The following is a 14,588-nucleotide window of genomic DNA, read 5'->3' as shown; positions in this document are numbered from 1 at the left end:
ATCCATGCTCTTCACTATTTAATCATATTCTGAAATTCTAGATGTAGTTCCTGCCTGAAGTCCTCGCATTGCCTATACAAGATCTTCGGCACATGCACAAAGACATGGGCGAGACTTGCTGCCACTTTCGCCCTCTCGTGATGACCATCTCTGGCCCTGCCAGGGTAGGTCCTCTCCTCAGAGTCCTTTCAGAGGGCATCACACAGAGTTCTTGCTGCTTCTAACTTAAACATAAGCCAGATTTTCTTCACTGACCTAACCCATAGCTTCAGTTTTCTCTGAATCTAAGGCAGATGTTCTTACACCCACTAAAGTCCACATAATTATAAACAGAGCTGAGAAGCCAGCTGTGGGGCTTGGCCATTAGTGAATACATTTTCCCTTCAAAGTCATCAGACCAGCAGCCTCCTAGACACAGGCATCAAGGACATATTTTTCAGGTGATAGGTGATCAGAATGTAAAGGGCCTTGGACGGAGGGACCAGAGACCTGAGTTCTAGTTCTGGGTCTGTGGTCTGCTTCCAGTGTGAACCTGGGCCCACCATTTGGTCATTAAGCACTGTTTCAGACCATGAGTATGTGAGCTCAGGTTCCCTGAGAAGCATCCATAGGATGAGTTAAGACCTGCAAGAGATTTATTGGGTGAGACCCCTGTGAGGGATGATGAGAAGGAGCCAGAGAAGTGGCAAACCCTTCAGTGGAGTGCAGGGCTGACACCTGTGATGGAAAGAAGGCAGGAAGGAGGATTAGACTGCAGTGCAGTTCTAGGACAGTTTCTGCCACATTGGTGAAGGTTCTTGAGTCCCATTAAAGGGGTCCCATGTCTCACAAGAACAGGCCTGTTATTAGTAGTCCTACCTTTTCTTTGACATTGGATGAGAACAGCCAGGGTAGTTGAGGGAATCAGAAGGCCAGCAGCTGGGGCTGTCTTCTGTTACACTACCTACAGCAGGAGACTGAGAAGCAGATTTTTACAGCCAGGCCACTAAAGCGTCAGTGGTGAACACAACATGTGAGGTTCAAACTCTTAAAGGCTTGACCGTCAAGTGGGAAGAGACAGGTGAAAAAGTGTTTAAGTGGTAGCAATAAGTAAGCACTGTGATGAAGAGAAGAGAAAGCAACATGATAGGAAGTGACCAGAAACCCGGTTAGGTCATGTGATCAGGAAAGGCCTCTCTGGGCCTTGGTCTCCTTATTAGTCCTATCAAAATAGCTTTCTTTTTTTCATTCCATTGGATATTTGTATAGTACTTATAATTTATAAATAACAAGTATATGCACCTCATCTACCCTCAGTTAGAGGTGCACAATATAATGATCCTTCAACGTGGTGTGAAAAAGACTTGAGTTTGAGTCCTGGTTGGGGCATTTCCTAAGAGCTCTATAACACTGAAGTCCTTTTATTTCTCTAAGTCTTAATCTCTTCTTATGTGAGATGAATCTGGAAAGATCACTGCCCTGCCAACTTTTCAGGGCTGTTTTAAATGTCAAAGTTGTTGAGAACAGCCTACAATTGGAAATCAAAATAAAAACTTCTTTTACAAAAATAAAAACACTTAGGAAACGATTTAACAAAAAACATACAAGATCTCTATACAGACAATGGCAAAACGTTGCCAGGAGAAATTCAAGAAGACCCCGTAAAGGGAGAGAGAGATCGTGTTGTAAAGTGGAACATTCAATTTTGTTACTATGTTATTTCTCCCTAGATTTATCTATAGATTTGGTCCAGTCTTTGTCATGATCCCAGCATGGTTTTTTTTAAATTAATTATACTAAAGCCAATTAAAAGGTACTGTATACACATATGAAAACAGTACTGTTTTATCAAAGAATATGTCAATAGTAATTCTCTTTCCAGCCATAATGTTGGACTTTATTGAGAACTTCAGGGAATGGTGTCAGGTTATTAAATGAAAGCTCTTTTCACTTTCCTTAGACGTTGAAAAGTACACTCGAGCTTATACTGTTTATTGTTCTTCCAATTTGATGTATTACTAGAAGAAACATTGAAGTGAAAAACAAGAGACTGACATTCTTGCTCAGGTCTACAAATCAGTCGCTGGTAAGAAAATCACTTGGTCTCTCTAGACCTTAGATTTCTTATCAGTAAAATAAAATATTGAACTAAATGATCCCTTGGTCATTTCCAGAACTGTGCATCTGTGATACGGAAGAAGAATGAATCATTATGGATCAGCAAGGACAATCAGGCGATTTCTTCCAAGCCTGGTTCAATACAAGTTTATCATGTTACTCTCTGAATCTTTTCATTCCATAAGTTAAATAGCAGTCAGCATGTTGTTTGTGACAAGACATCCTAAAACGAAAACGAATATGATTTCTTATAATAATACTAATGCACTCTCCAAACTGGATTTTCTTATGATTCCTCCTCTTGATTTTTTTTTTTTTGTGTGTGGGTGATGGGTTATGGAGGGAGAGAAAGAAATTTTTTTAAAGATTTATTTATTTATTTTACAGAGAGAGAGCATACACAAGTGGGGAGAAGGGCAAAAGGAGAGGGAGAGAATCCCAAGCAGACTCACTGAGAAGCATGGAGCCCTACACAGGGCTTGATCCCACAACCCATGAGATCGAGTTGGACATTTAACCAACTGAGCCACGGGGCACTTTGGGAGACAGAGAATCTTAAACAGGCTCCATGCCCAGTGTGGAGACCTACTCAGGACTCAGTCTCACAGCCCTGAGATCATGACCCAAGCTGAAATCAAGAATCAGACACTTAACCAACTGAGCCACCCAGGGGTGCCCCTCTTCTTGATTTTTTTAACACATAAGTTTGGGATTCATTGGTCTTGTTTTCAGTCTCTGTCTCCTTAATGATGAACTTAAATTAGATTGTAATATTTTGAAAGAGGACATGATTATGCAAACCAAAATGAAAACTTCTAGTCCAGGAATTGGCAAACTTCCTCTGTAAAAGGCCAGACAGTAAATATTTTAGGTTTTACCACCCTTCTCTTCTCTCATAAGTACTCAACTTCACTGTTGTACCATATAAGCAACCATAAACAGTACGTAATTGAATAGGCATAGCTGTGTCCCAATAAAACTTTATTTATAAAAACAGCCAGTGGACCCAATTTGACTTATGGTCCACAGTGTGCCACCCACTGTTCTAGTGTAAGAGTATATCTCAGTGGGCATTCCAAGACAATGTTCATGTGGCCCATCTAGAAAGGCCAGTTTAAAAGACAGCACTTCTTTTTGGATGCTAGCAGAAAAAAACTAGAGTTGCTGAGGCATCAAGATACAAAGCTAGAAGATGAGTAGGAAAGTACACTTACGAAGCCAGGAGACTGATGTGATGCCAGGACAGGAGAAGCAGCTAAAAAAGAGCTGCCCATTAGAAGTTGGTCCTGCCCGGCTCTTTGCCTTTAGGATCTTCTGCTCATGATGCAAAGGCCAACTGAGTCCGTTTGCACTCTCTGGTACCAGTCCTGGCTCTGAGCAAACCCTGAAGGTCTGTGAACACAAAGCTTAAGCTCTCCTCCCACATCAGGTCACCTCCCACAGTGGAGTGCTGAGGGAGAACTTCCCTCTGTGGAGCACTCTGTGCAGGGCCCAGGACATCTCTTGACTCCCCAGGACAAACCCTATAGGTTGCTGTTCCACAAACCATACAAATTAGGACTCTTAGATTCACATATCATCCTTAGGTTCCATAGCTGGTAAGCTGAGATTCAGATTTTAAAATCCGTGTTCCTCCACGGATCCATTTGGATCCTCTACCACTCTACCTCTCCTAAAGACAAAGTTCTGCTTCACAGAGTGCTCAGATCTCATAATTCCCTCAGCAAGCTGGGGCTCAAACAGTCCCAGCCTCCCCACCCAGAATAGAACAGTTTCAGGTGATATTCTGGTGATTTTTGCAGCTGCTAATTATTCTTTTTTATTATTATTATTCTTAAGGAATCTCTACACCCAGTGTGGGGCTCAAACTCACAACCCCAAGATTAAGAGTCGACTTGATCTTGAGCCAGCCAGGCATCCCACTGATGATTCTTGATAAACTCCTTCCATTTTAGCATCTGACACTTGTGTTTCCAATTGTTTGGCAGTTATCTCTTAAATGAAAGTCGATGCTAAAGAAGGCAGGGGAAGTTCACCTCTTATAAAGTTGGTTAGCTTAGAAATACAGTGATATATTTTTTATATTTTCGTGGGAGGGTCACAGGAGTCAAATGCATTATTGCCACATGAGCTTAGAGTACCTACTGGATTGATTGATTCCTATGGGAATACTGTTAGGTTCCCAAAGTTCCTTGGGGGAAGGGAGAAGTGCTGCTCTGAGGAAAAACATGGTCTTTCTAACTGCAGTATGAACTCCCAGAGCAAGGACACGATCCATTCTTTCTGATGGGCCTGCAGCTCCTGGCATAGTACCTACTGTCAGTCCTCATGACTGTATGTAAATGACAAGAGTACTTCCCTCCAAATATGAATTCACTTTAAGAGGGACCACCAGCCAACCCAGCCTCACCCAAAGGAGCAGTAGTTCCATCACAACTAAGGTGCACTGCAGTGCAGTAGGTAAGGGGAGAACGAAACGTGTAAATTAATCTTTCTAAAATGGACAGGATGAGGCGTGGCTAAATATAGACTGGCTGTCCTAAAACAGATACACACAGCCCAGAAAACCTCACAAAAGGATAACAGTGTCTCCCACCCTTCAAGAACCGTTTACATTTGGATCCTGGAGCTATTCATTCACTGTTCTGACTCACGGAGGAATAACCTACCCCTGTGGTATATGTACTGAACACCTTGTTCGCAACCAGACCTTTACTGGGCACAGAACATCGCACTAAACACTGTCAGAGAAACAGAAGGGCCAGATCCTGGCTTCTATCAGCTCATAGTCCACTTCTGTGGGACAGATTTGTGGACTCCCGGCATAGAAGCAGCAGCAGAATGAGGTACTGTGAATGGTTAAGAGGAAGGCGTTGAGGGCAGCCCAGGTGGCTCAGCGGTTTAGCGCCGCCTTCAGTCCAGGCTGTGATCCTGGAGACCTGGGATCGAGTCCCACGTCGGACTCCCTGCATGGAGCCTGCTTCTCCCTCTGCCTGTGTCTCTGCCTCTCTCTCTCTCTCTCTCTCTCTCTCTCTCTCTCTCTCTCTCATGAATAAGTAAAAAAAAAAAGAGGAAGGCATTATTAATTCTAACTGGAGGGGCACCTGCATGGCTCAGTGGTTGAGCATCTGCCTTTGCCTCAGGTTGTGATCCCGGGTTCTGGGATCGAGTCCTGCATCATGCTCCCCACAGGGAGCCTGCTTCTCCCTCTGCCTATGTCTCTGCCTCTCTCATGAATAAATAAATAAGATCTATAAAAAATAATTATAATTCTAACTGGAGACTTATGGTAAAGCCTGGCATTTGCTCTAAAGTGAGGTGCCGGGCAGCCCCGGTGGCCCAGCGGTTTAGCGCCGCCTTCAGCCCAGGGTCCTGGAGACCTGGGATCGAGTCCCATGTCGGACTCCCTGCATGGAGCCTGCTTCTCCCTCTGCCTGTGTCTCTGCCTCTCTCTCTCTCTCTCTGTCTCTCATGAATAAATAGATAAAATCTTTTAAAAAAATAAAGTGAGGTGCCCCAGGGCAGAGAGAAGGTTATGTAAGGGTGTGTGACCAGAGACTGTGACATGCCTCTCAGCTATAGTCACTCTCTTTCCCCTGCACCCTTCACAAAATCGATTTCTGCTAAAGTATACCAAAAGATCCTCTGTGTCAAGGTCAGGATGTTCTGACTTAGCTCTCAGAGCCCCCCACCCCCACCCTGGGAGAGGTGCAGGGAGGGGGTTCTTTCTCAGATCCTTCCCTGGAAGGGGGATGCTTGGGCAGCCTAGTGCCTAAAGGTCTCTCAGGGTCTCATGTTACTGCCTGTCTCTGCCTCCCCTTGTTTCGTCCTCTGCTTTATAGATTTTTTAAACACAAGCACTATATTTTTTAGCTTGGAGAATTATTTATACTAGTCTTTAGTAGTTTGATCCAGGGAGTGTTTACTTACCATGCAAATGTAACATAATAAACTCGAAACAAAATAACGGCCCTGCTGGGTAGTGTCCTGGTGATCAGATGCCCTGACTTGATTGCCACTCCCCACCCCACCTCCACATTACACAGACTATGTCTTTGTTCACACTGATATGTACTGATACATCTTTCTCGCGGTGCGGTGGAAGGACCCCCACACAAAGAGATCTGAAATCTTATTCTAGGATTCAGGTCTGACCTGCTGTGTGACCTTGGACAGTAGCCTCACCTTCCTGGGCCAGTTTCTCCAACCAGAAACAAGAGCTTTGGGAGCATGGGAAGGACAGTGGTGATAAATGAACCATTAGTCTCCAAAGCTCCTTCCAGTTGCCATATTATATGAGTTCTTATGTAGAGTGAAGTGATTTTGTGTTTTGCTTTAAATTTGTGAATAATTCCTCTAATTATGATGTGTCAGATGATTTTAAGGATTATTCATTCTTAATTTTTTTATTTTTAAAGATTTTATTTATTTATTCCTGAGAGACACAGAGAAAGGCAGAGACACAGGCAGAGGAAGAAGCAGACTCCCTGCAGGGAGCCCGATGCAGGACTTGATCCCGGGATTCCAGGATCACGCCCTGGGCTGAAGGCAGACGCTCAACTGCTGAGCCACCAGGGCGTCCCCATTTTTAAAAAAATTTCTTGTGATTGCAAGTTAAAATCATCTGGAGCTCTCCATCCAGTCTTGCCCGCAGCCCTTGTCAACATGCTTTTGTTTTTCGAACTCTTCACCCTCTAGTTGTTTCTTGGACGGGTTTTTGCAGGGACCACTCACCCCATAGAGTCATACACTGTTCAGTATTTTTTCACTGATAATCTTCTCTCCATTGGAACCCTTAGAATTTTACTGCCATTCTACTTTTGGGTGTCAAGCCAAAGAGCATTTATTGAATATTTAATAATTATTGTTTACCCATATTCCATCTCATCAGATCTTCAAAAGAACCTTGTAAGGTGGATGTTCTCTTTGGCGTTTGACAGCTTGATAAAGGAGGTATGGAGAGATTAAATCTTTGGCATAAGGCCTTGTAGTAGAATAGTGTCAGAACCCATGTTTCTGAACCCATGTCAGGGCTCTGTCTGTTACACATTGTACCTTTTGGAGTTGGCCGTAGACAGATGGTATGAAAAGCCAGTGAGAACAAGGGTGGTTTCCAATTTGTAATTTTGATGATCCAAAAAACGATTTGGGGAAGAATTTGTTTGTTCATTTAGCTTTTCAAGCTTGCTTTACCCCTGATTTTTCACCTGACCCCATCTGTTCTACCTCTGCCCTGGGATTAAGAACCAGAGATTGTTAAAAGCCAAACCAGTGGATCTTATCTAAATCCCTGTGTAAATGACTCATTAGGGCTTATACAGAACAGCTCTCTTATGTTTCCCAAAGATGGCTTTGATATGTATCCCCAATTTCATCCAAGTTCCTTTTTTGAATAGAGAAAATGGGGTCCAGGAAGGTGAAATGGCATTCCTAAGGTCACTCAGCCAGTTGACAGCAGAGCTTGGCCTAGACCCTCATTCTGTCATTTGACTCTGCCTCTCATAAAGCTAATACCTTTCACCACATAGGGATCTTGTGGGAACTCTTTACGTGGATGAAAAGAATTGGTTTTGAAAAAAGTAAGATCTGTTTCAGATAGACTCTGCCACTTTCTAGCTGTGTGACCGCAGAGCTCATTATTAACTTCTCTGAGCTTCAGTTTCTTCATCCAAAAAAGAAGAGGAAAGAGTGGAAATAACACCTGCCTCACAGAGTAGACTAGAGGCCTGTAATAGGTGCTTTTTTAAGATTTTATTTATTTATTCATGAGAGACAGAAATAGAGAGAGGCAGAGACATAGGCAGAGGGAGAAGCAGGTTCCATGCAGGGAGCCTGAGGTGGGACTCGATTCCGGGTCTCCAGGATCAGGCCCTGGGCTGAAGGCGGCGCTAAACCACTGAGCCACCAGGGCTGCCCTGGAATTTCTTTTTTAAAGATTTTATTTACTGGGATCCCTGGGTGGCGCAGCAGTTTAGCACCTGCCTTTGGCCCAGGGCGCGATCCTAGAGACCCGGGGTCGAATCCCACGTCGGGCTCCCGGTGCATGGAGCCTGCTTCTCCCTCTGCCTGTGTCTCTGCCTCTCTCTCTCTGTGTGTGTGACTATCATAAATAAATAAAAAATTTTTTAAAAAGATTTTATTTACTTATGAGAGAGAGAGAGAGGCAGAGACACAGGTAGAGGGAGAAGCAGGCTCCATGCAGGGAGCCCAACATGGAACTCGATTCCAGGACTCCAGGATCACACCCTGAGCTGAAGGCAACGCTAAACCACTGAGCCATCCAGGCATACCAGCAGCTGGGATTATTATAGTTAATGTTGTCCTTTTTGTTCTCCTTCTACATATACCATCATAGAGGGTGTATAGTTGGGACTAAAACAGAGACAACAGTTACCTTCCAAGCATTTACTGTTGCTTCGAAAGCAACTCTGTACCCCTTGGCCAATTTCAAGGTATCAGTAGTTCTATGTATACTAAGGAATGGGAACAGTAAGAACAGCAGGCACTATGCTAAATGTTTTATATGTATGATCTCAAACCTCACAGCAGCCCTAGAAAATTATGTATTTTCCCTGTTGAACAGGTGAGGATCAAAGAGGTTTATGTAACCTCTCCAAGGCCATCAAGCGAGGAGTTAGCAGAACCAGGTTTTGAGTCCAGCCTGGGCTCCAGCATATGCTTGGGTCTCCCACTTCATGGGTTCTGACACCCACTGAGGCTTGGAGTGGGGATTGGGGGGGGGGAGGATAAAGATAAAAAGGGCATTGAGATAAGGGAACCAGTCATTATTTGGCCAGTCATCTTTTCCAGAAACTCCCGCCAACCGCCCCTTTCCTGCTCCTGTTATCACTAGCCAGTTGATGGCTGGGCTGGGTTGGGCCCCTCTACTAAAATCCTTCAGAGCTTTCCTGTTCTAGAATTTTGCAAGAAGGTGGGCGGAGTGTTTGTGTGCTGGGCAGGCTTCCCAGGGGTGATTGTGGAAAGGAAGGGGAGTGATTTTTAGGGCCCTAAAAAGAAGCCAGGGAGAAGAGGAAAAAATAAAACCCTGTTTAAAAGAAAACAAATTTAACTCAAGCATTTTCTGGCATTATCTTTAGTCTAGACTTGGAGATGGAAGTCCAGGCCAGAAGTCTGGAAACGTCCATTTTCTTCTAGCTGTATAACCGCCCTTCCTAATGACCCAAGACACATCATTACAACAGCCTTATGGCCACATACCAAAAACAGCCCAGCCACACATCGCATAATGTCCCTTATCATTCTTGTCTTTCCTCAAGGGGTACCCAGGCAAAAAAAAAAAAAAAAAAACAAATCCTATGCACGTTTTATGCAAGTGTGCAGATTTGTTTTCACACCAGTATCTCATTCAACCCAAAAGACGTTGGGTCTTTTGACCCCAAAGAGTTCTTGCTGTTTTGTTTTGCTGAAATTCCCACTGCCTTGCTATGATTGTGCAGTAAAGGCCTGAGCCAGTGGAGTTGGAGGAGGTGCAGGGAACTGAAGGTAGGAAAAGGAGAATGTCTCTTACTCGGTCTACTTTAGCAAGGGCTTGGTATTTACTGAGTGTTCGGTATTCTCTTCAGAGAGAGAATAAGCTAAAGGTCAGGTATATTTAATTAGACCATTAATCTCTTGCACATAATACTTCAAATGCTGCAGAAGTGTTTGTGCATGTGTATATGTATTTTTTTTAATTCAGTTACCATATATCACCTATTTAAAGTGTACAAGTCATTGGTTTTTAGTATATTCACAGGGTTTGCAACCATCACCACCATTGAATGTTGGAATGTTTTCATTACCTCAGAAAGAAACCCTATACTCATCTGCAGTCACTGCCCGTTCCTACTCCATCCCACCCCCATCCCTGAGCAACCACTGGTCTACTTGCTATCTTTTTGGATATGCCAATTCTAGACATTTCACATAAATAAAATCATTACAACCAATAGTCTTTTATCACTGCCTTCTTTCACTTAGCATAGTGTTTTGAAGATCCATCCATGCTGTACCATGTATCTGTACTTCATTCATTATATGGCTGAATCATATTCCATTATATAGCTGCATCACATTTTCCTTATCCAGTCTCTATGTCTGTTATCACATGATGTTCTCCCTAAATGTCTGTTTGCTGTTCTTATAAGTATCACCACCAGTGAATTAGGACCTACTCTAATCCAGTAGGACTTCATTTTAACTAATTAGATCTGCAAAGACCGTTTTCAAACAAGGACACATTCTGAGGTTCCATGTAGACAGGAGTTTTGCAGGAACACTTCAATCCAGTGTAGACCCTAAGGAATAATCACCTACATTCAGGTAGAAATCTTTTAAAGTAGCAAGCAGAAGTGAGATTTTGGCAAGATTGAGCACCAAAACAGCTTCGAAAGAATTTTTCTGAGGCTGCAGCTCATTATGGAGCTGACTGATTTCATAGACATGGCTTCAGATTTATAGAATGGAATTCCAAGTGGACCCAACTCATCATAACCCCTACTTCATCTTCTTAGCAGACCTTGAAAGCCTCTCTTATTTCGACCACAAGAAACAAGGATATTTGGTTTTCTGCTAGTGAAAACTCTTTTATTCATTCTGCTAGTATATATTCAATACACACAGTGAGCCTAGACTGCTTTAGGCTCCAAGACTACAGAAGTGACTAGAACACATTTTGAGAACTTATCAGTGTGCCAGATTGTCTCAACCCTTTATGCATGTCATCCTCCTGACCGCCCTATGTCAGCTTATAAATAAGGAAACAGACTCAGAGAGTTGAAGGGATTTCTCTGACTCTGCAAGGAACAGCCTGGGTCACAGATGTGTCTCCATAGCCTGAGCGGAGGGCCCCAGCCATGAGAACAGGTCACTCCTCTCTTAGACCCACAGCCCAAATCATGCAGCCTAGGGGGGGCATGTGGGATCTATGAAGTGATAAGCTGGGTAAGGAGATTGTGACAGAATGGCCTTTCTTGTCAGACTGGAGAACCTAGACTTTGTTCTGAAGGCAGTGAGGAATCAGTGAGCAGTATTGAGGAAGTACACTTCATGCTGGGTACTTCATTTGTTTAATCAACACATATTTTGGAGTTATGTAACACAATGTGTCTGATGCTAGAGAGAAGACTTAGAGAAGAAGCAGTATCTCTGCCCTCACTGAGTTTACAGCCAGAAGTATGGAGTGATGAGAGAAAAAGGTTACTGTCTTCCTAAAATTCTGTTTGAAACACAAGGAAAGCCTGGTCAGAAACAAGGTTGAAGAAATAAACAGGAAAACAGTTTTAAAAAGAGAGAGCTTTGTAGGCCATCCTGAGGATAACAGGGAGCCACTGAAGAATCTGAGGCAGAGCAATGACATAACGACATGACATGGTTGTTGAGAAAGAGAAGAGTCATAGATAATGCCTAGGTTTCTGGCTCAGGACCAGTCAGATGGTGGTGTTGATGTACTTCATGGAGTGGGAGAGCATAGGAGGAGGATCCCTGAGCTTGACCTACATGTGGGACGTCTGAATGGTGATGCCCAGCAGGCAGAGGGCTATAGGACAAGAGCCCAGGATAGAGAACTGGGCTAAAGATTGATTTTTGAGAGTTGTTATCACCTGGCTGGAGAAGATTACCCCGGGGGAGTCTCATGAGTAAGTGAAGCTATAGGAGGGTCTGGAGTGGAACCCTGAAAAACGCCCCCACTGAAGGGGTGGCAGAGAGGGAGGAGTCCAAAAAGACCATGGGGAAGGTGGAATTGCTCCAGAGGCTTTTTCTTTGCACCTTCCCTGTGTCTTCTCTGGCAGCAGCTGTGTTCATCCCTGGCGCCATGGCTACTCCATCCACTAGCATAAACCTTCCCCCTCTGCCATTAGAGAGTTCATCTTGCAAATCTAATGGAGTAATGAAGCCATTGATTCTTGTTAACAAACATCCAGTTCACTACAAGACCTGTAATGGGAATTCATTTTGGAGGTCAATACAGCTGTCGATGGAACAGTTTTTCCCCAGAGGCCTGGGGCTTTTTCTGTTGTACACTGGCAGAAGTTGTTCTGCTAGCATCAGAGAAGACCAGAGAGTAATTAATGCAATGGAGCACTAATGAGCGGGTGACCCTGTCTAGGGCCATGAGAAGGGCCCTAAAATAGGTCAGATAACAGGAAGTAGGAACAGGAGTGTGTCCCCTCTGAAAAGATTCGAATAGCCCCAGCAAGCCACCATGCCACCACTACAACATCATACTCCACTAGCTGTCACATCGCCAGAAGTTAGATCTTTAGCCCTTTATTTCTTTTGAACATGAAATTTCACTGTGGAATTATTATACACTAAATGAACATTTTTACTTGTTCTATAAACAAGACTAAAACTAAAACTAAAACTTTGGGGACTAAAAACTTTGTGCCCCTGGCCTTTATTGGGTAAATCCTGGGACTGTAGGTGTTAGGGCATCAGTCACTATCTCAGAAACTCATGGGCTGGGCAAGGAGGCACAGAGACAGTGGATCTAACAAAGCATGGGCCAAGTGCTATTTGGCAGCCAGAAGAAGGGCTGTGTCCAGGAAGGTTTCAGAGAGAATATGGTATCTGTGTAGGGTCTTAAAGTCTGCATATGAGTGCCAGTAGAGTAGAAGTGAAATCCAGGCAGAAGGAACAGCAGAGGCCGTAAGACAGAGCTGTAAAAGGGGCTGGTGTGCCTGGGGATTGATGAAGCTTCTGAATACCTCGGGTCTGGGAGGAGAGAGGCAGGAAGTAGGTCAGACTGTAAAAGGCCTTGTATGTTAGGCTCAGGAACTTGGACTAAGCTTAGAGAACCAGCCAAAAGAGTAATCCTTGGCTTGGGGTGGGGTGGGGGTGGCACTGTCAGCTGTGATCTGTCTTTTAATACCTTGCTGCTTTTCTAGCACAACAGAGGGGAATTTAAGATGAGAGTTAAGAGAAAGAAAAAAAAAAAAAAGACCAATCAACACAGAGTGAGGGCACAAGAGTTGAAGAATGGGGAACATCATTGTCCTGAAGAAGACTTGGAAGGGCAGCCAGGAGGAGCTGGGACCAGTGTTACAAGACAGTCTGCTCCCAATACATTTGTGCTTTTATCATTAATACAGCAAGGCACAGTCTAGGGTCTGGCTTAATGGTCTTCAGGAAGCAAAGCTCATTTAGCAAAGCCAGCCTTAGTTTTGATGGAGCTGATGACAGCTGGAGCCTCCAAAGAAGAGGAAGGCAGTAGCACTTACTGCTCCAAGGGCTGGCCTCGCCTGAGTGCTAGAGGCACACTCCGGAGCTGTAGGCAGCCACACCCCCTGGGAGCTGGGCAAACACCATCAAGGTTGTGACAGGGAGTGGCCTCCAGGCGACTCCAGGAGCAGCACAGAGGGTCAGGGCATCTCCTTTTCCAGCAGGAGGCCACAGCCCTCCTCTCTGGGAGGCAGAGGAGGAGCAGGTGTGTGCGGGGGAGAGAAGGCTGCTGCTGGACCGTTGCCTCGGCTCTTAGTATCTTTTCTTCCTCTGACAGCCTACTTTGGGGTGATGACACCTCTCTTTCCATTTCCAGTCACAGAGCTCCTTCTTTTGTTTCACAGACTCCCTGAGAAACCTCTCCTCGGCCAGTCACGGCCCCCGCTCCTCTCCAGCAGAGCTCAGCAGCTCCAGTCAGCACCTTCTCCGGGAACGGAAGTCCTCAGCCCCATCACACTCCAGCCACCCAACCTTGTTCACCTTTGAACCCCCAGTGTCGAACCACATGCAGCCCGCCTTGTCCACCAGTGCGCCTCAGGAGTATCTCTACTTGCACCAATGCATAAGCCGGAGAGCGGAGAACGCAAGGTAGGAGACTGCCCTGAGCAGTGATGGGTCCGACGCCCACTCACAGGACCTAGGAGTAACTTTCAGCCCAAATGTTTTTAATTGTAAAGACAAAGAAGTAAAATATTTTATCTTCTCAGGCAAACAGATATATTTAGTAACAAAGCATCATTCTTTCACCCGGGTAACCTTCGCATTTTATTGGTATCAGCTATGTTACTCTACAGTGATAATTAGATTCCGGAGGAACCTCCTGTTATCAAAAATCATACTATAAAAATGTTTTGTTTAATCTGGGTGAAAAAAAGGCATTAGGGGCTAAGGTTTCAGATTTGGAAAAAACACATCAATTTTTGGCAATAAGAATATAGCTATAAAGTCTTAAATGATTGAACCAATTCTTATCTCATTTTGCTCTAGAGCTGCACTGTTCTGTATGGGAATTAACTATCCACATGTGGCTATTTAAATTCGAAAGGATTCAAATAAGATAAATCTTAAAATTAAGATCCTCAGTTGCACTGGCCACCTTTCAAGTGCTTAGTAGTCACATGTGACTAGTGGCTCCCATAGCAGACAGCACAAATAAGGAAACCTGTCATCACCACCGAAAGTTCTAGAGCAAGGACTCCCTGCTCTAGAATAACAGTCTTTGTATTTCTAACACCACTAGCTCTCTCACAGGTGTGGAGCTTGCACAT

The 14,588-nt window shown here is 44.2% G+C and overlaps 1 protein-coding gene across 1 annotated transcript in view; it reads left to right on the top strand.

Annotated features, from left to right (window-relative positions):
* GAB2 (GRB2 associated binding protein 2) overlaps positions 1-14,588 on the top strand; it is a 195,998-nt gene that overhangs the window by 155,073 nt on the left and 26,337 nt on the right. Inside the window, exon 3 of the mRNA XM_055320402.1 lies at positions 13,665-13,908. Coding sequence (XP_055176377.1) covers positions 13,665-13,908 — 244 coding nt within the window. The remainder of the gene's footprint in view (positions 1-13,664; positions 13,909-14,588) is intronic.

The sequence above is a fragment of the Nyctereutes procyonoides genome, unplaced genomic scaffold (assembly GCF_905146905.1).
Source record: "Nyctereutes procyonoides isolate TBG_1078 unplaced genomic scaffold, NYPRO_anot_genome, whole genome shotgun sequence".
Lineage (NCBI taxonomy): Eukaryota > Metazoa > Chordata > Mammalia > Carnivora > Canidae > Nyctereutes > Nyctereutes procyonoides.
This window is presented reverse-complemented; position numbering and strand designations above follow the sequence as displayed.